The sequence below is a fragment of the Diplodia seriata genome, assembly GCF_021436955.1.
Source record: "Diplodia seriata strain FDS-637 chromosome Unknown scaffold_1, whole genome shotgun sequence".
Taxonomy (NCBI): domain Eukaryota; kingdom Fungi; phylum Ascomycota; class Dothideomycetes; order Botryosphaeriales; family Botryosphaeriaceae; genus Diplodia; species Diplodia seriata.
This window is the reverse complement of record NW_027117308.1, coordinates 4,522,137-4,548,447: the sequence shown is the minus strand read 5'-3', so window position 1 is coordinate 4,548,447 and position 26,311 is coordinate 4,522,137. Positions and strand designations below refer to the sequence as shown.

At 57.4% G+C, this 26,311-nt stretch overlaps 6 protein-coding genes across 6 annotated transcripts; 3 read left to right on the top strand and 3 right to left on the bottom strand.

Annotated features, from left to right (window-relative positions):
* Positions 1-2,192: 2,192 nt before the first annotated feature.
* On the top strand, positions 2,193-2,663 carry SLS55_001313 (uncharacterized protein; the record flags this gene model as incomplete). The annotated part of the gene is made up of 1 exon (XM_066772809.1): positions 2,193-2,663. One exon carries the CDS (start codon positions 2,193-2,195, stop codon positions 2,661-2,663), a length of 471 nt encoding a protein of 156 aa, XP_066638088.1.
* Positions 2,664-5,224: 2,561 nt separating this feature from the next.
* Positions 5,225-6,541, top strand: SLS55_001312 (uncharacterized protein; the record flags this gene model as incomplete). The annotated part of the gene is made up of 2 exons (XM_066772808.1): positions 5,225-5,230; positions 5,483-6,541. 2 exons carry the CDS (start codon positions 5,225-5,227, stop codon positions 6,539-6,541), a joined length of 1,065 nt encoding a protein of 354 aa, XP_066638087.1.
* A 4,456-nt stretch (positions 6,542-10,997) lies between these two features.
* On the bottom strand, positions 10,998-13,100 carry SLS55_001311 (uncharacterized protein; the record flags this gene model as incomplete). The annotated part of the gene is made up of 2 exons (XM_066772807.1): positions 10,998-11,836; positions 11,918-13,100. The coding sequence occupies 2 exons, from the start codon at positions 13,098-13,100 to the stop codon at positions 10,998-11,000; spliced, it is 2,022 nt and encodes a 673-aa protein (XP_066638086.1).
* Positions 13,101-14,462: 1,362 nt separating this feature from the next.
* SLS55_001310 (uncharacterized protein) lies at positions 14,463-16,000 on the bottom strand (the record flags this gene model as incomplete). Its single annotated transcript, XM_066772806.1, has 3 exons — positions 14,463-15,450; positions 15,509-15,578; positions 15,721-16,000. 3 exons carry the CDS (start codon positions 15,998-16,000, stop codon positions 14,463-14,465), a joined length of 1,338 nt encoding a protein of 445 aa, XP_066638085.1.
* Positions 16,001-17,271: 1,271 nt separating this feature from the next.
* On the bottom strand, positions 17,272-20,141 carry SLS55_001309 (uncharacterized protein; the record flags this gene model as incomplete). Its single annotated transcript, XM_066772805.1, has 3 exons — positions 17,272-18,653; positions 18,704-19,397; positions 20,085-20,141. The coding sequence occupies 3 exons, from the start codon at positions 20,139-20,141 to the stop codon at positions 17,272-17,274; spliced, it is 2,133 nt and encodes a 710-aa protein (XP_066638084.1).
* A 2,202-nt stretch (positions 20,142-22,343) lies between these two features.
* Positions 22,344-23,821, top strand: SLS55_001308 (uncharacterized protein; the record flags this gene model as incomplete). Its single annotated transcript, XM_066772804.1, has 2 exons — positions 22,344-22,394; positions 22,439-23,821. The coding sequence occupies 2 exons, from the start codon at positions 22,344-22,346 to the stop codon at positions 23,819-23,821; spliced, it is 1,434 nt and encodes a 477-aa protein (XP_066638083.1).
* Positions 23,822-26,311: the final 2,490 nt, after the last annotated feature.

Below are 26,311 nucleotides of genomic sequence, written 5' to 3'. Positions count from 1 at the left end.
GCCCCCGACCAAAACCTCCCCGTAAAACGCCCTCGTTTCGGATGTGATGACCCCAGGAAAGATCCGCCTTCAGTATTTTGGTGGATGGGAAACCCAACGAAGCGGAAGCAATCTCGCCATCCCCCGACACGGAATTACGCGGGAGGTCCAGGTGAGCGGATTGCACACTGCCCGGCCATATGCACATCGCCCTCTCTGGATCTTCGAGACAAAAGCGAATCCTCGCCTCCGTCGAGTCAGGGACTTGAGACGCCCTTCACCGACACTTTCATTCTCCCCACCGTATCCCGATCAGGTCTTCACGCTCTTTACCTGATTGCAATCCGGTCATCTGTCTCCAACATCCCCCCGGCTTCGAGCGGCCTTTCCAGAACGAGTCCGGCCCGCACCGCGCTCTTCGATCCGTGCACCCGTTCCCGTGCAGGACCGCAAGGCTGCGACTGCAAGTCATTTCCGAAAAGGGCAGGATGTGTCCGCCGCGTCCGTCTTGTTTGCGAGTCGACGCGTTCTCACCCAACGCCATTTCTCTCGACCGTCGAAAGTGTCGCAAGGCAAACAAGGGGGGACTTCTGCACAGCAGCGAGCACTCTAACTGGGGGAGCGGTTTGACTAGTAGATTGACTGGCGCAAGCCGTAAACCAGCAAAAATGGATAAGGAAAAAAAAAAAAAACCAAAGCATACAAGCCCAGCCATTATGCCTCCCTACTTATCTCACAGCCCGCGCGCGCGAGCGAGCCTTTAGGGCCTCCGTCGGATTTCTTTTTTGCTCACAGAATCACGCCCCACCATCAACCGACCACACTCGCCGCTCACCACGCACGCACGACCCAACAACGCCCCGTCGCAGAGCGGCCAAGCGCTGCGTCATTCGCGGAGTCTGGACCAAACGCGTCGTCGATTGCGTCACACTCCCAGCGACGGTTTCAAAGGCCGTTCCAAAGAGGCCGTAGGTTGGGGAGGGGTAATGTTGGGGGACTGGATCGCACTAAGACGAAGAGGAGGAGCAGTGGTGGGTGTGTTGTGTGTAGCCTTGGTTCTGAGGGGGGTCTTTGTACTGACTAGCTGATATCTCAAGCGGGGCTGTTGTTATTGTTGTCGTTTTTCCTGTTCTTTAAGGATTGCGGAGCGGGGGACGTGATGGCTACGCTGGGCAGGATGTGGGTTGAGGCGGCTGTAGTGTGAGTGTGATGGTGGCCACAGCGCCCAAACGCTATAACCACCCGGCGAGACTGCGAAGCGATCAAGCCACTACTGCCTCCCACGGCTTTTCACGCGTGCGGTAGCACTACTCGGCCAACGCGACATTTCACTCTTAAAGTGTCTTTCGGTTCTTTCTTCTCTGTCTTCTTTTCATGGCGGAGGATCTAGTGTGGGGAAGATATTTGTAGTTCCATGGTTAGGGTCGTCCTTTTTGAACCTCCGAACGCCGCACCTACCCGGCGATTATTGACCGGCTGCTTTCGCAAGCATGTGAGCCCACAATTCCGCCCAGCTCCATGAAGAAACAATAGATATTACTTGCTGCCTTCGATTCGGAAAAGGTCAAGACCCACTCCAGGGCTGCGCATGCTGTCTCAGAACGAAGAGGTGTGGCATTCGAAGCTTGAAGCTGAGTGGACGTTCGGCTTAGAAAAGCAAGTTTCACAGTGCTCGTGACAGGTCGGAACCCGATGTCGGGACGAAAAGAGGTAGATCAACCGAGCATCTCGGATCTGCATGAGACTGCGGTGTGCCAGACGTTGAGAAAATCATCGTGCGAATGCCCAACAACACTGCTAGTTTTGGTGATATGATGTGAGCTGCAGCGCGGAATTAATTGCGCATCTCTACGGATTACTGAGAGCGGATGCGGGCCTCGGTCCGGCAGGAGCCGCATCCATGCAGAGGAACGCTTCGCAATCCCGGTGGATTTGGGGCCGACACTCGTCCATGGGCGATTGGTGCTGAAGAGGTTGGAGATGATGGCTGGCTGCTGGAGAGAGTTTGGAACTCCAGCTGAAGCGCGCGCATCGTATGACGTCGGGCCACGTGAGGGCGGGACGCGGCGGCGGCGGCCGGTAACGGCGGAGCTCCTCCTCACTCCCAACCTCTTTCAGCCCTCAAGTATCCGCCCTCCGCAATCCACTCGCATCACCCGCCCATCCTCACCTATGTGCCGCAGCCGCCACTCGGCCCTCGATCCTGGCCGGCCATGTCATCCCACGAGGGCCGCGTGTCGCTCGAAAGCCTCCCCAACGAGCTGCTGCTGCAGGTGCTGATCGACGCCCCGGACGCCGTGCTCAGCCTGCGCCAGGTCAACCGCCGCTTCGCCAACCTGGTCGCCTCGCACGAGAAGCTCGTGGCCGACCGCATCTTCCTACGCACCCGCTGCGGCCGCGCCCTCGACCGCTGGGCCCTGTCATGTGACTCGTACCGCCGCGCCCGCAACTGGCGTCACAACGCCATCTTCTACCGCAAGTTCTGGCGCGTCTTCGGCAACAAGAAGATCTACAGCGACTGCTACTTCTGCACCAACTCGGGCTTCCCCTTCCTCGACACCGACCGCTTCGACTCGCTGATGAAGTCGCCGCTGGCCCTGGCCTACATCTTCCACGCCCTGAGTCCGTGCGTCGAGGACGACCCCAAGTGGTATCTCGCCTCCATCCGCGAGTCCCACAAATGACCCACGGCGAGCCTGCATCCTCCTTGTTCCGCTTTGGTCGGTTGCTTCTGCCGGAGACGCTCTTTCCGCCTGCTGTCCGCCCCTCAGCTGGGCCCATCACCCGCCGTGCAGCATGCAAGCAATCACTCTGAACCCGGTCAATGAGTTGCCTGGCTCCCCAAAAATCCAAAATTGGCCCTCGTCGAACTAGCTATGCAAGATTAGCATTTCCATGGAGTCCGGATTCGCCTTGTATAGATCCGCTTGGACTGTTTCTGGACAGACCTCCCTTGTCGAAGATTTTGAAGAGTGCATGGCTGGGACAGTCGAGATCTAACATAACCCCTGTACCGCGCTCAGCTGCCGCGAGCTGAACCCTTCCACAATGCGGAACCCGAATGCACATGACCCTGTCGTAAAGACCGCGTTGGAAAGTGTCGTCCAAGCCCGGGGCCATTTTTCCGCTCTGGCCGTATGGAAGTAGGCTGGAACTCTTCCATTTGGTTACGGGCCAATATTGAGGCGACTTCACGAGTGGAGACCAGAGTCCGGGTTTCCGCGACAGGATATACTCGATCGCACCATCGAGTCAGGTTTTGCCATGCTCAATGCGAGACGACTAGCCAGGTATATGTGGCACTCGTAGTGGTGTGGTGGTTGCCCCTGTCCCTGGACGACGGACCTGCCGCCTTGCGACATTAGGCCATGGATTCGGCCACACTACGCGCTCATTTCCCTCGGCGAGTCAGTTGGACGTGTTTGCATCTACGTATTGCTGTCGATCAATAATAAGCATTCCGATAGCGTTGGCCGAATCTGCAAACCGTCTCTTCCTGCAAGCCAAGAGTCGGCAGAACACGGCTCGAAGCCGCTGCAAAGCCTTGGGAACATTTCTTTAGTGTTGGGCAGCAACCTCGTGTCGTCTAGCCCCTTTCAACGAACCTCCAATGGCGGCTCGATCTATCTCGGTGCTGCATGCAGAGATCTGCGGCGCAGCGCTGGCGCGTCGAGGCGCCCCTGTGGATGAGAGGCGCTAAAATCGGCCGTCTTTCCGAGCCCCGTTTCCAGCGCCTCAGCCGTTTATGGCCATCGAAGCGAATCGTCATCTCTGTCCCGTGCGGCGTCACGGCTGCGGGGCGGCCGATCCGCTCGAATCGCGTCAACCGGAGGTATCCCCGCAGCCATCACCTGCGGCTCGCCCACTCTCTAGCTGCATCACACGCTTGTCGTACGCACCACCATCAGCCAAGTCAAGCCCTGGTCGCGAGTTAATCCCGTATCCTTGCGTCAGGCGAGCCGTAGTGAAGTGCGGCTAGCCGGGGATCATTGCCTTGCGACAGTGCTTGGCTCCCACCCTCCTCCAGGGCCACAATAACATCACAGCGGAAGAACGGTAGATGTGCTACGTTCCTAGCGCCAAGGCCAGCGGACGCTGTGATGGTGATAATCACCCGCTTGACCCGCCATCGTTAAGCGTTTGCGGCGGTATAGCGGAGGCCTAATTAAGAAAGATTCGCAACTGGAGACACCACATGATGCCTGCTTCGTGATCCTGTGGACGCCGCTTCCGCAAACTCGCTCCTACCGTGGCATCAGCCCATTGTTCCACGCCAAGTAGAAGCCAACGGCCGGCTCAACTTTGAATCGATGGCTGCTGACGCGGATCGGCAAGGCGAAATACAAACTGAATGTCAACGTTTCCCCGGAGGGATTCCCCGAGTTCAGCCTTCCCTCCACATCCCGGTGCCCAGAACGGAATCATCTTGCACGAACCGCTTGGCCCGTCATCATCTACACAAATCATGCGAGTGCCCGGCGATGCCCAAAGCTCCTTCTCGATCGACTGCTTTCCCCAGGAACAGGCGTCTTGTCGCGCAATAGCCGCCGTCATTTTGGAGTTTACACTTGCCCTTTTGAGCGGCGTGTCAAAGCTTCTCTCCGTCCTCCACGTGGGAAACGCACTACCTGCGAGCTGATCGCCCGCAGCCTCGCCCGTCACTCGCCTGTGATTCGGCGCCGCCCACTCGTTCCCGCCCGCGCCGGCGCAAACCCGCAATCCGCCGGACTCTCTCCTCTTTCGTAGTCCGAAGGGAGGCGCATGTGGGGAGTAAGGGTCTCTTCTAGTGGCTTATTGGGCGTCGTCGCTCGCCCTCGATCCAAGACTGTCCGTTTTCGTCCTTTCTTTCACGAGGCGAGAACTGCCCCTGGCTTTACGAGAGCCTGTCGTCCTCCTGGGTTGATGGCTGTAGGGTGTACCCTGACTAACCGCTGAACCTTTCATACCCTTGTCTCCCCCGCCCGTCGCCTGTGTTCCTTCATATGGCTTAATTGTTCCTTATCGGCGCTCTCTCGTCATCGATTGTTGGGAAAACCTTCAGAGCCATTTTTTACCCTTTTTCCTTGTCCGCTCTCACCCTCATTCCTTCCTCTCCTCTGTTCCCCTCCATCCCCCGGCAACCATGACCACCGGGCATGATGCGGTGGTGGGTTGCTTCGTGTGCGCAGTCATTGCGACGGTGTTTGTCGGCTTGCGGATCTACACGCGTTTGTTCATCAGCCGGCATCCCGGATGGGACGACAACATGGTCGTCATTGCTCTGCTATTCGCCATCGCGCTGTGTCCCATATACGTCCAACGTGAGCACTCTCATCCAAAGCCAAAATTTCCTCCTTCGCGCGCAATCACTTACCGAGACCACAGAATTGAGATACGGTCTGGGTGATCACATGGATGAGATTCCTCCACCGAAGCTGGCGATGCAGATGAAGTGGTTTTGGGTGTCGACGTGTAAGTTTCTACCCCATTCATTTTATTCGACGGGACGCTCGATACTGACGAGTCCGCAGGGATCTACCTCACCGGCGTCGCCCTCGCCAAGATCTCCATCCTCATCCAATACATCCGCGTCTTCGTCGGCACCAAAACCATCATCGCGTCGTGGGCGACCGTGGCGTTCATTGTCACCTGCTGCCTCGTCTGCTTCTTCGGCGGCATCTTCGCCTGCAGCCCGGTCGAGAAGTTCTGGAACCCGACGATTCCGGGGACGTGCATAAACTACCTGGCGATTTGGTACGCACGCACGCATACGCGCCGCAGCCTCCACCTCTTCCGGACTTTCGAACTGACGATTATCGAACATAGGTACCTCCACTGCTCCATGGCCATCGCGACCGACCTCGCCATCGTCGTCATCCCGCTGCCGACCATCGTCAACATGAACCTGGAGAACAAGAAGAAGTGGAGCCTGGCCTTCACCTTCGCCCTCGGCGGCTTCGGCTGCGTCACCTCCATCATCCGCCTCTACTACCTCCGCTTCCTGACCACCACCCCCGACCCCACCCACTACAACCCCATCCCCGCCCTCTGGTCCGCCGTCGAGCTCGCCGTCGTCATCGTCTGCGCTTGCCTGATAACCCTGCACCCGCTCCTCGTCCGCGTCCTGCGCCCGCTCCGCGTCTTCGCGTCGCAGTACCACAACTCGGCCCCCGGCGCGACAGAAGAAGAACGCGCAAGAAGGCGCCGCGAACGGCTGCCGTCGTACGTGCAAGACGGCGCCGGCGTCAGCGCGGAGGAGAGGCGGGAGAGGTACTCCAGAGCGGTCGTCGCTGGATGGGAGGGCGGGAAGGGCGCGAGGGTGGGCAGGGGGGGAGGAGGTGTGGTTGTCGGCCTCGGCACGATGCTTTTGGAGAGCGGATGGAGCGAGGAGAGGCTCGCGCCGGAGGGGATGAATGAGGGCGAGATTAAGGTAAAGACGACGGTGGATGTGGCGTCGTCGACGATGACGACGACGACGAATACGGATGCGGATGCGGATGCCGCGAGCGTGTTGACACGGGAGAGGAGCGGGGGGGAGGAGGGGAAGTGGGTGGATGTGGAGATTGGGAAGGGGGGCGTGTGAGAGAGGAAGGGAGCTGTTGGTGGAGGGTGAAGGGTGGAGGGGGCTTTTTGGTTTTTTCGACTTGGGAAAATGGTCGACTTGGCGGCGGCACGCTTGCGCTCATTTTTTTGATGCTACACACATTATACCCTGGATGAAGCATTGGGACGCGGGATCATCGGCATGTAGGGCGCGGCGTTTGATGGAAGGTTTGGGTACGGCTCTTGATGATGATGAGGCCGAGCGGATTCCCCATCTTTGGTTTTGTCTCTGAGCCGGCGGCTTTGAGAGGCTCTGCTTGCACTTGCACATTTACATGTAGCATATCACGTCTCTGTATGGCAGCGCTAGAATGCTGATGTGCCTTGCGGTAGGCACCGGAATCACACGGATACTTCGTAATGGCGACTAAAGAATAAATTAGATCTAGCTACGGCATCCCGCAGATAACGGTTAAAGCATATCGCAGCTCCGATGTCTCTGTAACAAGAGTCGACTACTGTTGTACTGTGGAAGGCCTGCATTCTTCCAGCCCCGGCCCCGTTCGCAGCCGCTGACGTTTTTCGGGGTGCCGCAGCCTTGTATGTATGTGCGGCACATGCAGCTCTCAAACGCCCTGCAGCAGCAGTCGTCGTCACTCTTGCCAATATCAGGCAGGTACGTATAGGTAGCCCTCCCGTTCGGACAGCAAAGTTTAGTGCCTGCTTTAGCGGCCTTTAGGAGCTGCATCCCTGCTCCCACATCTCTCTTTGCTTCTCGCTTCAACCAATAATGCCACCACCGGCACAGCAGTCAATAGCTTCTTTCCGTGCGCCTCTCTTCCTCTCTCAGCTCCATGATTTGTTTTCTCACCGGGGCGTTTTTTCGGCTCATCATTTGTGTCTTCACAAGCTTTGCAGAGTCGCGCGTCTCACGCTCCGGCCACACCACTTTCCTCCGCAATTTGCTGGCCCCCCTCCAAACTCCTTCCCCCCGCACAATCCCTTCCTCATCCGGTTCCAGCCCACCCCTGCCGAAACACACGCAGCCAACTAAACCCCCTGCCCCTGTCAATGATCCGTACTTCCCGCCCTTCCCCCCGCCGTTGGAAGCCCGCGCCGTGGCGCTGCCGCGCTGCCGCACATCCCTTTTATTAAGTACGATTCGCGGGGGAAAAATGAAATAAAAGATAGGTTCCAGACCCGCCCATCCCCGCGTATCCCTGTACTTTCTTTTTTCTTCTCCTTGCTGCCTACCTGCCTACCTCCCTATCTACTACTTACCGGGGATTTCGTAGCGACCAACGTGAGTAACGCCACGGCTCGGTTCCCGCCCGTTTCCGCCGGTTGCCGTCGCCGCCGCTTGTTGTTGATGCTGTTGTTGTTGCCGCTGCCGCCGCGCATTCCCGCTCGTAGAGTTAGTTGCGTCGGCCGGGCCATGGGCTTCCGAGGGGTGTGGGAGGTTGGGTGGGCGTTCTATTAGAGTTTTCAGTGTCGGGGGGAAACAAGCCTTTTGATACATACGCGTCGAGCCGGGTTGTTGCTTCTGGCCGCTCGCTCGCTGCACTCCAGGCGCGCGAGCGTGTGCGCGGATCTTGGGCGTTTTTTTTTTCCTGTTGGCGTTGGTTCGTCCGTTCGTCCCCGGGGCCGGCCGGTCGGTCGGTCGGTCGGTCGGCGCTGGCTGGATGTGGTGGTTATCGTGTGCTTGGATGGCTGGAAGCTGGGAGGCAGGCGGTCGGTCTCTTTGACGTCTGCGGCGGGATCCGTGTGGCTGGTGGCGGGTTGGGAGAAGGGTCTCGAGGTAGGCTTGTGGGATGTCGGGATGCCGTGTTGATTGGATGCTCGCTTGATGAGAGCACCAGGTTTGCGATGGAATTGCCTCGTTCGGTTTCTTGAGATCGGCTTGGAAGGGCCGGGGATGAGACAGGTGTTGCTTGATTGCTCTAAGGTTTTTCCCCTTGCGAATACGTGCGTAAGACGGATGTGCGGGGTTTCTTGTTCTCTCACAGGGTGACTTGCTCAGTTTTTCGATCGACGGGTGGCGATGGTTACATCGGTGGGGGTTTGGACGAACGGTGGAATTGGTGATATCGCTTTTATAGGCTGTTGACTTTCTGAGTTTGCTCCTTTATTTAAATTTTCATTCCATTATCGTCAGTGCTAACGCGAAAGGGAAGCTTTGACGGTAGGTCGGGCTTGTCCTCTGAAGAAATATCGCCGGGTAGCTATCTCGTTCGGGCGCTTTGGCTCAGAGACTTTACTCAGGGCGGGATGTCCCGTTATTCCGATTAGATGTCAGATGAAGTATCACGAGCAGTCATATTGTTGTCCCATAAAGTCCTTGAATTAGAGATACGCCATGTAAACATCTTGTATGCAGCCAGTCAGTCATAATTTTCCTCGTCCACTCCACGGGGCTACTCAGTATATCGACCCGTGCTCTTTCAACAGACTGGCAATTTCGGTATGACCTCTTTGTAATGCCGCATGTAAGGGATGGCCGAACTCCCCTCCATGAGCATTCACATCCGCACCTCGATCGATGAGGATGCGGACAATGCTCTCATACCCGTGGTAAGAGGCAACATATAGTGCGGAACCAAATTTTCCACTACGTGCATTTATTTGCGCACCGGCATCAAGGAGCATGCGCACAATGCTTTCGGACCCAATTAGACAGGCAGCATTGAGGGGCAGCCTGTCCTCCTCCCCAGCTTCCAAATTGACATCAACCTGCATATCAAGCAGCGTTTTGACGTATGGTTCATTCCGTTGCAGAGCAGCGGAGCTAAGAAGACGGGCTTGCTCTCTGGGGCCATTCACTCCACGACGACCCAGAGTTTGTGCAATTTTTTGGAATGCGAGAGTGTCCCGGTAAATTCCAAAAACAAGGCGTGTTGCGGTATCATGTCCGAGCTCGGCGCCATTCTCGAGGAGGAGCTGAACTTTTTCAACGATACTTTTGCCTGACGTTAATGCGTAGTCAAGTGCTGTAACATGGAACCTCTTTTTGAGGTTGACATCAGCACCGTGCTCAATGAGTATGCGTATTGTGTCTGTACCGCGTTGACAGCAAGCGGCCACTAACGCGCGATCATATGAGCCGTCCATGGTATGAGAATTCGTCCCTTTCATAAGCAAGGCTTTCACGATGTTCGTATGACCGCCTGTAGCAGCAGCTTCCAGCGCATCGTAAATGAAACCCCCTGCGGGTACCTGCGGGATTACCTCCGCGCCATGCTGTAGGAGTAGCTTGACAACAGTCTCGTGGCCTCTGGAAGCAGCCCTTGATAGAGCGGTAGTTGATTGAGGGCTGGCACCGTGTTTGAGTAAGAGCCGGACCGTGGACCCATGGCCCATGTTAGATCCAATATCCAGAGCTGTGTTTGTGTCCAGGTCAAGATCCTTGTATTTCTCCAACAAGGCTGTTGCAGCAGCATCATCCCCAAGACGCACGGCCGTGTGTAGCGCAAAGTTCAGTTCGATTTTCGGGGAAAAGACGCTTGGTGTGTTGATCAGAGCATTGAAAACCTTGTCATGGTGCCTTTCAATGGCTACGCATAGCGCTGACACAGATGCTTCGCGTCGGGAGCCTGATTCCAAAGCTGAAGTGGTGATCGCGATGTACCGCTCTTTCTCCGAGCTATCCTTCTCCATCATGTCGCCAAGAAGTGCGATCACTGTGTGAAGTAACCCCAGTCGGGATGCGTGGTAGAGCGGATGTTTATCACTCTCTTCAGTATCATCACTTATAAGAGAGGGATGATCGGCTAGAATACAGAGATGAAGGTTCATGTAAAGGCCCGTTGAAAAGAGCGTGTAGGTAGAACCCCGCACAGCCGAAGAATTTTCTTCAGCTAAAGCGGCATCAACCTTCCAAGAACCACCAGCACGACAAAGGAAAGGGTATTTCAAGCGGATTTCTTTCCAGTGCAGAATGTTTTCTCGCTCCCTTTCGATAACGGAGAGTACGTATGCCAATTTGATCTCGACGAGGATGCTCCTGGCGAAGATGTTCTGAAACTCGCTCCTGAAGCCTTGGGCGATTAGATCGGACGTCAAGTACTCTTTCACGGATAAGTGTGCCAATGATAAGTAAGTCTTTTTTGATCTTGGTCGCTCAGTCGCCTTAATAAGGCTCGAGCATATAAGGATGATGTGTTTCGGCTCCGGCATTCTATTGCTTGGATTGAAATGTGGCGGAGAGGCTTGTAAATCGACTGCCAAGATATCGTTGACCTCATCCAAAGATAGTCTCCGAACTGAGGAATCGAACGCCAGAAACTGCAAGATCCTTATGGCATCATTTCGATGTCTGGAAGAGAGGTCCTGTAGAATCCGGTCATAGGTTGCAGTCAAGTCGGCAGGTAGTGACTGGAGTGCTTCTCGGAGGGCGGGACGGTGATAACATCCTTGAAGGGCATCGAGCTGGCAAGCTGCCCACCGGAACCTGTATAATATTCAGCAAACGGTCAGATGTTCGCGGAGAAAGCGTTGTCTTACATTCCTCCCGCTTTCATCGTAAGTGTCTCCTCAATTTCCTCGAATGCTTCCTCATCCTTTTTCCAGTGTTCAAATCCAGGATCTGTCCGAATTTGGTCGTGAACGAAAGCACGTATGTCTTTGGCAACGAGACGTTTTTCAAGCTTCACGCTATGCTTATCGTCCAGGTGTTTCATCAGTGATGATCTGATGTCCTCTTCTGAACGGCTCGTGACGAGCACGTGTAACAGTCTGCGTTCGCGATTCCTGGCACTCTTATCATAGATGTTTTCTAGCAGCTTAAGAAGGGTTTTTCTGTCCTTGCACTCGTCTAGTGCGTCGAGAACAATGTTCAGATCTCCTTGGGCTTGGGACACCGCTGTCTGAAGCATTGTCTCCCAACTGTCCCTTTTTCCTCCAGCTTGCTCAGTAGAACGCTGTTGGTGTAGGTATGCTTGATACAGATTGTTGCCTTGTGAGTATTGGAACGTGAGCGAGCGCAACATCTGCTCAGTCGTGCTTTTCGCATTCCGGAAGTCGAAGAAGAAGAAAAGAGTCTTTGTAGGAGCAGTATTCTTGGGCGTGGTAAGATCTTTGATAATCGCTGACGATAGGACAGTCTTGCCGCATCCAGGAGAGCCATGAAGCCACAGAAAAGACTGAGGTTCGCGCTTCCATTTTGAAAACGGTTGACCACCGATGAACCAGGATCCAGACTCTCCATGACGTTCTTTGATGTTTTGCTCGTAGCTCGTCCATGGATCCGACGGCGATAGCCATTTTCTGAGTTCTTTGTCATCAAGATCCACTCTGATTGATGTGGTAACGGACTCAACGTTTTCCAAAGAATGCGACACTTCACTTCAGTTAGCTCACCATAACATTGCGTTCGAATAGTTATTTGTCTATAAGAATTGGTAGATCAAGAAATACTAACCCTCATTCAGCTTGTCCATCAAGTCCTTAGCTCTTGGGGTTGAAACCAAGCCGTCCACCTCCACGAGCTGTAGTAGCTCCTTTGCGAAAGCTGCTGCCGTCCCTGCCGCATACGGCTGCCACTGGTCATTTTTGTGCGAATCCGCGTAGTCACAAATGCCGCGGATAACCAGACATGGAAAGTTGTTCATCAGGCCGGCAGCCTCCATCTCGTAACAGATACACTCTTCATCGATATGCTCAAGGAGCTTGCTCCTCCACCCAGCATCTTTGACCAAAGCGTTTCCGGATGCGATGACTCCGTAATGGATCCTCGGACGCTCAGCATCCTTGCGGACCGGTGGATCGCGGGAGAGAATCTTTGAGGGGTCGCATTTCTTGCAGTTCTTTCCTTTCTGGTGCTGGTATTGTTCGTCGAAAAGGCGATCATTTTCAACACCTTGAAACTCATAGCCAGGGTCGCCCGGCTCTGATTCAAACATGGCTGGGTTCCTCTGTTTCCACTCTTCAAGGATTGTGGGTATTCCGTACTCTTTGGATTTATGCTTCGCTTGCAGTTTTCCAAGAGCGCTGAGAAGAACTGCCGGTGGCTTGTTGAGGGAGCCCTTCCGCCTGGGTCCATCGGACGTGGCCTTCACCAGATCGTACTGGACGACTCCTCCAGTGGCCCCGTCCGGCTGGCTGACAGCGACATCGCCGAGTCGAATATCGGCGTCTTCGCTTGGGAGTCCTGCTCCGATCCCGACGAGAAGCCCGAACCGGATCTGTGGAAAGGATGACAGCATCCACTGTGCAGTAGTTGCCGCCGAATTCGTCCCGTATATTCCGACTTCGAGTGACGTGATAACAATGTAGTGTTCCCCGATCTGGCCAAAGGTGTAGGTGTTGTGATCATTAGGGGTCTTGCTGAAGTCTGTCGGCTTCGGATGGATCGAATCGAGAATTTGTTCCGCCGCAGCCCTCTCGAGTGGTAGGGCAGCAATCCATCCGACGGTATATCGCTCAGTGCTGATGGGTTGAGTTTCGCCCGCGACATAAGGTTTGCCATGCGGTACCATGTCCCAACGTTGTCGAGGATCCGGAGGCAATTCGCCGCGATCATCAAGCCTGTCAGACAGTGAGGGCTCCGCATCGGCCGGGTGAGTGTATCCTGGGGTACTGTCAAGCACCCCAGTTGCAGCCATGTTGGTTCTGGTGCTGAGACTAGCGAAAGAACAAGACAAAGTATTTTGGTGTTGGGTATGCTAAGAAGAAGCACAGGGACGCTGCGACAGGAATCCAACGCCAATCACTCAAATATATATGCCTCATTGAAGAGCTCGTAGGCAGCCAACTGCTCTGCTTACGGACGCACCCGGTCAACCATAAGCGCATGAGATTTCGTGGCTATGAAGGGTCACAAGAAAGTCGAGGCTTGCCCGGTCAGCCCAGAAAGTGGGGGTTGTGTAGCCTTCTAGTCAGCGAGTTGCATTTAGCTGGTGGCAAATGTATTGTGGCGGGGGGATTCATGCAGTAAGATGTAGTAAAACCTCTTTCGGTTCCACACGGAGTTGCCGACGACTGCACATTCCTGCAGGAAATGCGTCGTAGCCTACTCCAGCTGAAAAACTAATCCAATCAGTGTTTTCGTAGTATGCATCACGCAGGTATGCCTTATGCGGCTGAACTAAGAAAGCTATGATGTATGCCTTGACTGCGATCACGGCGTGCGCCCGACCGGCTCAGCCTCATTCTGGTGTTCGCTACCCTCAGTGTTTAAAAACGAATACCGAGGAGTTGGAGCATGAGCTAATACTCTCTATACTGGCATAAAGACTAGTCATGCGGTGGCCGTCAATCGACCAGGGCCTCGAGCGGGGAGAAAAACAAAAAAGCGCTAATTAAGACTACACATTTATTGCAATAACAATGCAAAAGTACGGCGAAGGCTGACCGCGGATAAAGAAGGACATGCATATCCAAGACCAAACGTGTGTCAGTGGCTCAGTGATTCTGGATGGTCAGCTGTATGTAAGACTACAGCCAATCAGAGCTATCTTTAGACCGGCGGCAAGCACGTACTACAGTGGCTTGCAGAATCTTGAGCCCATTCGAATACCCGGGACATTGAAGCAAGTGTTTAGATATCCAGATCAGTAGGATGACGAGTCCGTTGCGACGCAAGAAACGGCAGGGAAGACAGCAAGCCACGTGCACAAATCATACATGGAAAACACCTCCAGCTGTATTTCTCAAATTTAAGAATGACAAGACCAGCCGCCCCCCTCTCTTCCACGCGAGGCCACAGCACAGGACCATTCAATCAAGGGTATCTATTACAACCAAAACAGAACCGGCCTCCACCGACCAAAAAAACAAGAGGCTTTTCCAATCCCAATCATTAATCAAAATAAAAATCGTAGAAGCACATATCTCCGTCACTTCCCTTTGGTACAATCCACAATGTACAAGGAAGGATTACCCGGATAGCAATAACGCTCTGCGCTCTGCGTGATTCATCTGCGACTCCGTCCTCTCCTTCCCCAAGACGCGTCGAAACGCGGTTTTTAGCCACCACCGTTGTTGTTGTTATTGTTATTGTTATTATTGTTGTTGTTCTGGTCACCGCCGGGGCCCTGCTGCACGGCCGACGTCGTCGCGACCGCAGATGTCGTCGCGACAGACGACTGCCCCACAGCAGTACTCGTAGCGGACGAACCGCCGGCTGCGGTACTAGCAGCAGCCTCGCTGGCGGCCGTGTAGACGCGGAAGCTGTTGAACTCCCAGTAGGCCTTCTCGAACTGGGTGGCGTTGTTGGTGACGTAGCTGGTGCAGGTTCCGGGGCACTCGTCCTGGTCGGTGTAGACGGCGTCGGAGCCGGCCCAGGAGCCGCACAGGTCGATGTTGACGACGATGCTCATGTTGCGGAAGTGGCTGCCGATGTCGCAGTCGGTGCCGGGGAAGTCGGCGCTCGCCTCGCCCCAGGTGCTGGGATCCGGGGTGGCCGTGCTGCTGCCGACGTCGTCGGGGATGCTGTCGCGCTCAAAGTGCCAGATGCGGATGCCGGCGTCGCGCCACTCGACGGCGTAGACGCCGCCGCCGACGTTGTTGAAGCCCTGGCCCATGGACGTCGACGAGCCGTAGACGCCGCAGCCGGCGTTGTCGTTGGTGCCGTTCCAGCAGTTCTCGTGGATCGTGGTGCCGCTCTGCTTGCGCTTGCGGTCCATCTTGCAGTTGTTGGTCGTGTGCAGCGTCATCTGGTTCTTGTTGTCCGAGATCTGGTTGACGCCCTCCATGACGTCGATCTCGCCGTTGGTCGGCCAGCTGTACGGGTCCGACAGCCACACGGCCGGCCACGTGCCGCAGCCGTACGGCGAGTGCGTGATGTCGAAGATGAAGAGCCCGCTGTTCCACGTGTCGCGCGACGTGATGCGGACCGACTTGCGCCCCGTGCTGGCCGATTCGCCGTTCTCCGACGTGTCGACCTTGACGACGGCCTTGGACGAGGTGGCGTAGGTTAGGTTCATTGATGCGGCCGTGGCGTTGTCAACATAGCTGGGGTTGGCGCCGTTAGCCGTGGATTCTGCAAGCTTGTTCGAGGCAGGAAACTTACTGGACCCAGCCTGCGGTAGGATCATAGGTGTTGAAATAGTCCCAGTCGTCGAAAAACGAGGTGCCCTCATCTGCGTCAAACATCAGCACTCATCCTTAGCCCGATTCGGCAATCCACCACCTCATCCACAAATCCCACCAACATCCTCACACCACCACTCTCGGAAACCGTCGCGAATTCGAGAATCGATAACAAGGGGAACGGAGTCTTACATGTCTTCTGCAGGCTGTAGTTGAGTTTGCTGTAATTGGGGTACTGGTTGTTCCTGACGCCAAAGTACGCGCCGCAAATGATGGCGACGATGACGGCGGCAACGCCCACGGCAACGCCGATCTTGGTCTTCAGGCCCCACGATTTCGGGTTCCATTTCGACGGGCCGGCCATCTTTTCCCCGGATTCGGGCGCGTGGGCGGCGTACGGCGGCGGCTCGCTGGGCCCGCCGCTGCTTTGCAGCGGAACGCTGGACTCGGAGAAGGGGTTGCGGCCTGGCATGGTTGGATCGCGGGAGTTGTTGTTGTTGTTATGTTTTTGTTTTTTGGCACTTGGCTAGCGTATGCGGACCAGCGACGGGCAAGTGGTCAAGTGCAGGCGCGAGCAGAGGTTTTCTTTGTTGGCGGGAGTGCAGCAGCGAGCGGAAGGGAAGGGGCCTTCCTCAGGCAAGCAGCAGTGACAGCAGAGCAGGACGCAGGACGCAGGACGCAGGCCCAGTTAAGGCGGGAAGGTAGTCTTTCATTTTCCTGGGCGGAGGCTGGTTGGGCCGGCTGCAAGGGCAGGCATGCGTGGCCATGGCTCGAGATGGCGTGCGCGCCGTCGGAGTCTCGCAGTGATTGCTGCGGTTGGCGGGCGTTACGTGTTTGGGTGGGTCGATGATGGTGGCCGTCTTTGGCTGTGACGAATGTGACGCGCGGTGTGCAGCGACGGATGCCGCCCGCTGCAGGAGGGATAAGCGCCTTATCGCTCGACCCCCAGCCCCAGGCAATCCAGGCCCCGCAAGGCCCGCTACCTCCTCAGCAACGCCCGTCCCGCGCCCGTAGCGGCCCGGCCTTGATCCCAATCCAAGCTTTGGACTGCGCCCGCGACGAAGCTTCGTGGTGGCTTGGCCGGTGCGACGCGCACCTCTCAGCATTTTTTTCTGCTTTTCTGCTCGCCGCCCAGAATACGAACGGACGGCGTTGCGAAAAACAACGCATCAGCATCGTACCCAATCCCGTTTACGAGGACGCCGTCGATCGAACTGCAGCACACCTCGGCCAGGACGGGTGCCATTGAGCTCCAATCAAGCTTCGAAACCGCTTCCGCCGTCTCCGATGATCGCGGGGATGCGTCGAGGTGCAGATAAGTGATCGCCTAGCCTATTCGGCACCTTATTATGCTTAACCAGAGGAGGTGGCAAAGTGATGGGCGTGCTATTAAAAGAAACACGGACCACCCCGGACGCCGAACGCCCTCGTAAACATCCAAGCATTTCATGTGATCGAAAGAGCCGTGCCTGTCAGAACTCAACGACATGTCTTGCCCTGGCAGATAAGATTCCGTCACGCATCATCTTACGTGAGACGTTCCCCGTCTACTCACGACCAGGTACCCTTACCCACCTACCAGCGACTAGCAACGTCCGACTAGTCCCTTTCCCAAGCACCACCCCAGACTTCAAACCCCAAGTGCTCGGTCCCCGATCCGAAACAGCCGGCCTTCGGACAACAACAAGCCGCTAGCCAGCACAGCACAGCACAGCACAGCACGCATCCCCCCTCCCCCTTCCATCACGGCGCAAACTCCAACCTCTCCTCCACATCCACAACGCTGCTCTCCCTGATATCCGCCGACGACTCGGCCACCATGATCTTGTACCGGCCCCTCTCGACGACCCACTTGCCGACGCCCTCGTCGAAGTACGCCAAGCCCCTCACCGGCACCTGCACCTGCACGCTCTTCGTCTCGCCGGGCGCTAGCTCGACGCGGTCGAACGCGACGAGCTGCTTCACTGGCAACTCGACCCTGGTCTCGACTTCCGCGGTGGGGCCCGCGTACACCTGGACGACATGCGCGCCGGGGCGGTCGCCCGTGTTCGTGACGGCGACGGCGACGTCGTAGACGCTCTCGTTCGGGCGCCACCGGACGCGGAAGCCGTCGAGGGCGAAGGTGGTGTAGCTGAGGCCGAAGCCGAACGGAAAGAGCACCTTGCCCGCGTGCTGCGGGCGGTCGAAGTGGCGGTACCCGACGAAGACGTCCTCGGCGTACGTGACCTCCAGCCTGCCGCCGGGGCCGACGTGCTCGCCGGGGAAGTTGCCGTGGGCGGGCGCGTCCTGCAGGCGGCGCGGGAAGCTGGTGGGCAGGCGGCCGGCGGGGTTGACGGTGCCGAGCAGCACGTCGGCGATGGCGTTGCCCGCCTCCTGGCCGGGGAACCAAGCCTGCACGATGGCGGCGACGTCGTCGACCCACGGCATGGCGACGGCGACGCCGGTGCTGTTGACGACGACGGTGCGGGGATTCGCCGCCGCGACGGCCGCGACGAGCGCGTCCTGCGAGCCGTCGGCCGGCAGGTGGAACGACGCCTGGTCCTGGCCCTCCGTCTCCCAGTCCTTGGTGTGCCCGGTGAAGACGATGGCGACGTCGGCGGCCGCGGCCGCCGCCACGGCTTGCGCCTGGATGTCCTCGTCGTGCTCGGCCTCCGTCATGAAGCCGAGGTAGAAGCCCATGCATTTGTCGAGGATGGAGAGCCCGCTGTTGTTGACCTGCGGCCGGCGCGAGTGCGCTTCGATGGTGTAGGGCTGCCCGGCTTCGAAGGCGTATTGGAAGTTTTCTTGCTTGCCGCCGCCGAGGAGGAAGCCCATGGGGTCTTGGTAGTTGTGCTTTTGCTCGGACACGAGCGTGCCGTTGATGAAGAGCTTGGAGGGGCCGAGGCCGGAGAAGCCGAGGTAGTGCTTGCCCGTCGTCGAGGGCGTGAAGGTGCCCGTGAGCTTGCAGGTTTCGGCGATTTCGGTGGAGAGGATGGGCGCCCAGTTGGACGTGGGGATGTTCTTGGTGCCGACGGGCGACTGGGAGTAGTCGTCGGTGTCGAAGCGCTGGAGTGTCCAGCCGGGCGATCCTTCGTAGTCCTTGACATCTTTGCCCATCGGAGGCAGGAGACGGAAGGTGTGCGCACCTTGAGCCACAGTCAGCTGATATGCAACTGATTGACAGCAGAGAACTTACCCTTGGCATAGAGCAACTCGACATCGTCGCCAAGCGCCGCCTTCAGCCCATCATAGGGCGTGACCTTGTAGTGAGCGTTGACCGAGGCGCTTCCACCGCCATGGATCAAAGAATCCTTCGCGTGTCCCAACAGGGCAATCTTCTTCTTTTGCAGCTTCTCCTTCCTAATGGGCAACACGCCGTCCTTATTCTTCAACAGCACCGCCCCAGCACCACCAACCTCGCGAATGAGCTTCTGCACCTCGGGCCTGTTGATCGCCTGCTCCGGCGGCGTGACGGGATCCTCAAACTGCCTCGTCTTAACCATCAGCTCCAGCACATTCCTCGCGCACGCCGTCACCGCCTCCTCCGTCGTCTTCCCCGCCTCGATCGCCGCCACCACATCCTCGACCTTCCGCCACTTCGTCGGCCCGGGCATCTCCAAATCCATACCCGCATTGATGCTCTCCGCCGTCGAATTCGTGCCGCCCCAATCACTCATCACGAGCCCCTTCCAGCCCCACTCGCCGCGCAGGACCGTTTTCAGCAACCACTCATGGCTATCCGCATGCGTCCCGTTGACGAGGTTGTAGCTGGTCATGACGGCCCACGGCGGGCCGGCGGGGGCCTTGACGGCGATCTCGAACGGGCGCAGGTACAGCTCGCGCAGGGCGCGCTCCGAGACGGTCTCGTTGACGGTGAAGCGCGCGGTTTCCTGCTCGTTGGCGGCGAAGTGCTTGATCGTCGCGCCGACGCCGCGCGCCTGCAGCCCGCCGACGTACGCCGCCGCCAGCGCGCCCGCCAGCAAAGGGTCCTCGCTGAACGACTCGAAGTTGCGCCCGCCCAGCGGGTGCCGGTGCAGGCACACCGTCGGCGCGAGCAGCACCCGCGCCCCCTTGGACAGCGTCTCCTCGGCCAGCGCGTCGCCCACGCGCGCCGCCAGGCTCGTCGAGAAGGTCGACGCCAGGCAGACGGAGGCCGGGAAGCAGGCCGCCGTCGTGCCGTGCGCGAATTCGGCGCCGCGCGCGCCGTTAGGCCCGTCGCTGGTTTTGAGCGAGGGCACGTTTTTGGTTGGGATGGCGACGGTTTCCCAGAAGTTGGCGCCGGCGAGGAGGGAGATCTGGAGGGGAGTTGTTAGGGAGGGTTGGCCGGGCTTCTTTCATGAAAGAAAAAAAAAGGGAAAAGAAGAAGGCGCGATCAAGAAAAAGAAAGAAAGGAGTTGGGATAAGTTGTAGGGCCTTGGTGGTTGTCAATTGAGAGGTGAGGGTTGTCGAACGGCAAGTAGCCAATGGGAGGTGGTCCTGACGATGAAGTTCTTATCGTTGATACGACGTCATGGGAAAGAGAGCAGAAGCTTCATGAGATAAAGAGAAGAGCTCGAAAGAAGTTGGACACAGCGTACCTTCTCTTCGAGCGTCAATGAGGCGAGAATGGCCTCGACATTGGTGGGAGAAGCCATGGCGGACAATGGGGTATCAAATGGAGCAAAGCGATGAAGCGTGCAAGGTGGATGGCGCTGGGGCGGGCGGCAGGATTCTTGTATCCGCCATGGCTGGGGCGCTGGTGGCCTGCACTTCCCATCGTGTCATTTTGAGACGGACTGCTGTGGAACCTGGTGCCGTTTTTGGCGCGGAAGGGGGGTCGACGATGGAGGTGGGAAAGGTGGCACGGCTGAACTGCGGCTGACGTGCCGCCGATCGCTTCCTCGGGCGCGGCAGCTCTGGGTAGACGCGCCGAGGAGCCAATCACAAGGCCCGTCGTGCGGGAGCCTGGTCGAGCAATCGCTATCAATTGGCAGTTCAGCCGAGGCGGGTGGACGTCGGAGAGCCTTTCGGGCTGCTTGCGAAGCCTTTTCCCATCCGCGACTCCGCGGCCGCCAATCGTCAGGCTGCAACGAGCCCGTCACGCGCTCGCCCGTAGCTGTCCCCGCACCGCTGCTGTTGGTGCCCTGTCGCCTCTGCTGACTTCACCTCTCTTTGGCCGTTACCAAATCAGCCAGCACTGCTAAATAACCGTAGATCAGGTAAGGCGCCCCGTTCATCCGGAGCCGACTTCAACGTCATGCTGTCCTCTCTCTTGAGCCTCTTGCTCCTTCGCCGTGGTGAGGCGGCACCCATGCACGTCCTTTCGAGTCGTACGCCCACCGGAGCAAACTCCATGGTTGCAATTGACGCCCGAGAGGTTGAGCTCACAGGTCTAACCACAGTGACGGGCCAAAGGCGGCTATGGTCGGCAACAATACCAGGTGACTGGTTACGTGGCCATAGTAACCGACAACTCAGCCGTCATCGTTGACCGACGTCGCCTATCTTATGCGTGGATCTTGGTCGTTGGCGATCTGCACCAACAGAGCCCCACATCGGAGTCGTGCCGGTCAAGAGAATCTCTAACGTGCGCAACATGCTCGTACTCGGCCCAGAACTCTTGCTGACGCAAAAACCTTCTTTCTCGCGCGAGAGCTGGTCTCAGAAGTGGTCATCTTCCAGCTCAATGCTGCAGGACGCCTTGCCGGTTCGGACTTCGCGCGTTCGCAACCTTGTCGAGTATGCTCTCCGTGTCTCCCGAGCTTCAGCCAGTGTGCCAGTGCTCCCGGATGCGGATCGGCCGCCGCAATGGACCCGAGCACTCGGGACTCGAGCATGCCGACGTTGGCCGATATCAAAGCAAACGCCCACATCGAACCCTTACCGTACCTGCCGGCCCGCCGCCGAGGAATTCCCGCATATCATCCTGCGTCCTTCATCCACTTTCTGCGGCCCGCTCGCTGGTCGTGCTGCTTCTTTACTGGATGACGGGTGACGGTGTGCGTATGCGTGTGGGAGCGACTCATTCGGCGCGGCTAAAATGTGCATGGGCTCCGCGTGCAGCCATGTTTCTATTTTCGGCGTCGGGCGAAGCTGTGCTTTTTGTCAGGGTTTGTTCAAGCGGTCAGCATGCGTGCGAATGTGCTTGCAGAGTGGTCGGCAGTGCGCATTCACCTCAACGCATCGTGAAGTGGGAGCCTCTCTCCGCAACAGGCGACGGAATGAACTCCATCGACGGCGCGACCACTCGTCCTGCATGGGTAGATAAATCCGACGCCTGGATGGACTTGGGATCAATATTCGCATCTACGTCGACTTTGCTTTCGCGAGATGTCGCGTTGGAGATGCGATTGGCGACGTCATGCCTGCCCGCTCCGCGTCGCGTCGAGTCGCGCCTGCCTTTCCGCCTTCCTACCTACTACTTCCTGCACCTCTCAGCTCTGCTAAACCTACGTCTCAACAACATCTTACTCCGTCATTCCAAGCCGAGATATCTCTTTCCGCCACAAGCCTGTGAGCCTGGACGGTGTCACCACTCGAACCAACGCTCGTACTCGTCCATACAAGCAACCTCGACAGCCTACACAGGAAACTCAACCAGTGGCATTTCCTGCTTCTTTCGTCAGGATGCAGAGCTCAAGCGGTAGCCCCACCTCCACTCCAGCCAAGCCCCAAGTCTCTGGGGGTCGACACACGCCGCAACATGAGTTCGTGCGCGCCCGGTTTCCAAACGCAGTCACCGAATTCCACGCCCGGGCCCTGGCATATCGCGAAATTATGATGCTTGAAGCTATGAATATCATAACCCAAGATCCCTCGTGGAGTGGAAACATTCACGACCCAGACATTGTTAAGCAATGGCGCGATCGTCACGGGAATATTTCCGACCAAGCGTTCGCCTATGTAAGGTCATATTCCATCTCAGTTCTCAGTATGCTTGCTTATGGTCCAGTGCATTCAAGAGCTCAAGGACAAATCTGGAGACTTCGACAACTTTGGTATGGTCCAATTGTTCGATACTCCTGATGCTACAGTCGTCAAATGGGATGAATTTCGGTTTAGTCATGATCAGAGACTTGCTCTCGAACGTTTGGAAGGCCAGCCAAGGGACTATGCAGTATCACTTCCCCGTTCGGGAGCCTCGGTTCGACATCTGGTCAATCCGTCCTTTTACTTACTCAGAGCCGATCGCTCCCGCGTCCTGTCGACGACGAGACCTGTCTTGCGCGAAAATGCCGTGGATGATTCCTTCTCGGAGGAGCGTTGGATGCCTAGTAACAGTCTTGTTGACACAGAAGGCAACTCGAGCGATCCTTTCCGGTCCAACCACAGACAATGGCTTCCAACAGATGTAGCTTGGAAGAGGGATGGTTCTCCGGAACTCCGAAGTTACATCAACAATCTTCACCCGCAACAGAAAATTTTATACAGGCTCATTGAGGAAGCAATCCACAAGGCTATCCCACTGTGGAATGTCGTCCTATCTTCGTTGGGGACGAAACGGAAACGTAGGATAAACCTACGTTCGTATCGGGACCCCCAAGGCAGCACGCATGTCTTCGTTGATCCAGAGCCGGCTAAATATGACGGCAAAGGCTTCGACGCTGGGAATGCCGTCGATCTCGTTAATGATTTTCCTGATGGGATCCAAGTCATTGTAAAGATCACCACCATTGAGTTATTGCCATCGTCTAAACCCTCAAGGTCCGATTCAGAACCCTCCGATAACGAGTGGCACATCGAAGGTATGATGAACGAGCATATCTGCGCTGGTGCCGTCCTCTGTTACGACAGGGAGAACATGAGTAAATGTGGATTCCGTTTCCGCCAAAGGACCGATACAAATGAGTTTCTGGACTTATTCGGGCATAATCCTCGGGTAGAAGCTTGTGCAGGCTGTGCGCAGCAGATTTTGAACGCTGCCAATCAACATCTTGGCTACGCGCCAAATCTTGGCGGTCAGATGATCGCATACCCTAACGTGCTCCACACTCGTGCGAGTCATGTGCTCTTGGATGATAAGGGCAAAAAAGGCCATTTCAAGATGCTGACACTCCTTCTGGTCGACCCTTATATCCGCATCCCGTCGACTGCCAATGTTCCGCCTCAGCAGCGGGAATGGTGGGACTGGGAAAAACAAGAAGATGGAAGCCAGCTTGGAAAGCTTTCGGCGGATCTGTTCGGGCACAAATGTTCCCTCTCATTCGATGACCCCCATCTTATGTCACTGGAGTCGGCCAACGAAGAAAGAATCAAAAGAGAAGCTGAGATGGTCGAGTTCAACAACGCCTTGGACAAACGTACCGAAGATTCGATCTTTAAAGACATGCCATAGCACGACTTTGGCTGTCGCCCTCCCGTAACGCAATACGGAGAATAGCGGCAATGCAGCCATGCTTTGCTGGTACTCGCTCGTTTGTTTCATTCTTTCAATGCATGAGTAGCATTGTTCCAAACAGTCTTTTTGCATGCTACGAGGATTGAAGCAATGAATGCTTTGGTCGGGACCGGAATAGTCTTTCTACTTGAGCAAGCGTACCCTCTTTCTATCTGGGTAGTTAAATCCGATGTCCAGCCGTAGATGCGAGTTTGAAATGCGCGTAAATCGGTCCAAAAGCCGAACTCCCTACAGAAGGATGGTGCAGTCTTTTTGTGTGAGGTGAATGTGAAAGGGTTATACAAGCTTTTAAGAAGGGTGACAAGCTTTGATCCGCGAGGCGGGCCGTCGGCTAGATTGGGTGGATCCTTGCATGAATGCGGCGGCGGTCGTGGCGGTCGTGCTTAGCCGTTGCATACCGAAGCCCCCTTAGCGGCGTCCGGTCTCTCGGCTGGGACACCGACTGAACGTCAAAAACGTCGCGTCGCGCAGTCTAACCGCGTTACAGCAACTTCCAATTCCCACAACCATGACAATACTCGAGCGGCTGAAGTCCATGCCGGACAGCATGGCGGGCTGCAACCCCAATTACATTTTGGCCGTCGTGTGGGTCCATCACGTCCTGCGTTACACCCCGACTGACTGAGCTTCGCAGATGCTCCGCCATGTTTCTTGATTTGGCAAACCTTAGCGCCATCACCATCGCTCTCCCCACAATCCAAGAAAACTTCAACGTCGACGTCGGCAACCTGCAATGGATGATCTCGGCCTACGCCCTCACTTTCGGCGGCTTTCTGCTGCTCGGTGGCCGTGGTGGGGACATCTTCGGGTAGGCACATCTCTGTACGTCTTTCCGAAATCGTCACTGACGCACCTTGCAGCCACCGCCGGGTCCTGCTGTTCGGCATGGTCTTCTTCGCGCTATTCAGCCTGGTCTGCGCCCTCTCTCCCACCTTCATCGGCCTCGTCATCGCAAGAGCCTTCCAAGGCATCGGCGCCGCGTTCACCATCCCGCCCGCCCAAGCCCACGTCGCCCTGTATTTCACCGAACCAGCCAAGAAGGCAAAGGCCTTGGGCATCTGGGGCGCCGCAGGGTCTCTGGGCTTCATGTACGCACCCCGCCTCCTGTCTTGTCCATCCCGCCCGCGCACCATACTGACTCGCCACCAGCATCGGTCTCATCCTGGGCGGCGTTCTGACCGCATTCCTCGGCTGGCGCTGGATCTTCTGGATCTCGCTGATCATATCGGCCCTCGTCATCCCCGCAGCCTACCTCGTCCTCCCGCGCCCGCGCTCCAGCGACCGCGCCACCACCCCTCCCCCTCCCGACGACGAACCAGCCAACGCAGCCGCCAACGATGTCGTCCCAACCGCGCCGCCACCCCCAAAGAAACTCCTCCACTCCCTCCGCGAGCGCCTCATCCGCTTCGACGCCGTCGGCATCGCCCTCGGCGTCCCGGGCATCCTGCTGCTCACCTACGCCCTCACATCGGCCAACGCCGCCGGCTGGGGGACCCCCCCGATCATCGCGCCGCTCTGCGTCTCCGTCGCGCTCCTCGCCTGCTTCGCGCGGCACGAGAGGCGCGCGCCGCAGGCCATCCTCGCGCCGCACCTGTTCCGCAGCCGCTCGTTCAACCTGACGTTATTGCTGGCGGTGCTGACGTACGCGGTGAGGCAGGCGTGCACGTACTTTCTGACGGTGCAGCTGCAGCGCGAGTTCGGGCTCAGCGCGGTCGCGACGAGCGTGCGCTTCGTGCCGCTGGGCGTGAGCGCGTTGGTGTGCAATACGCTGTCCGGACGGCTGGTGCCGGTGCTGGGCGCGAGGGCGATGGTGAGTACCGGTGCCCCCCCTCCCTTCTCCCAACCCTCGCACCGTTCCCCGCTGACATGATCACCCACGAACAGTTCATCCTCGGCTGGCTCCTCGCCACCCCCGGCGTCGCCCTCTTCGCCCTCACCACCCCGCACTCGTCGTACTGGCACTCCACCCTGCCTGGCTCCGTCCTGTACATCGCCGGCATCGGCGCCGTCTACATCGCCGCCAACGTCGTCGTCGTGTCGGGCGCGTCCCGCAGCGACCAGGGCGCCGCCGCCGGCGTTTTCAACGTCGCGTTGCAGGTGGGGGGTTCCGTCGTGGGGCTGGCGGCGTTGACGGCGGTGGGGGAGGGCGTTGGGGGTGGAGGGGCAGGCGAGATCGGGGTGGAGGGGTACAGGGCGGTTTATTGGGCGTGTGTGGGGTTGTGCGTGGTCGGGTTGGGGGTGAGTGTGTTGGCGGTGGATGTGCCGGAGGGGTTGAGGGGGAGTGTGTGGAGGCGGAAGGATGGGGGTGGGAGCGGGGAGGGTGCGGGGACCGGGCCGGCGGCGGCGGAGGGGAGGGCGGAGAGTAGGGATGGGTTGTCTGTGGCTTCTTCGCAGCATGAGTTGCAGCCTGTCGTGCGGGAGTCGCGG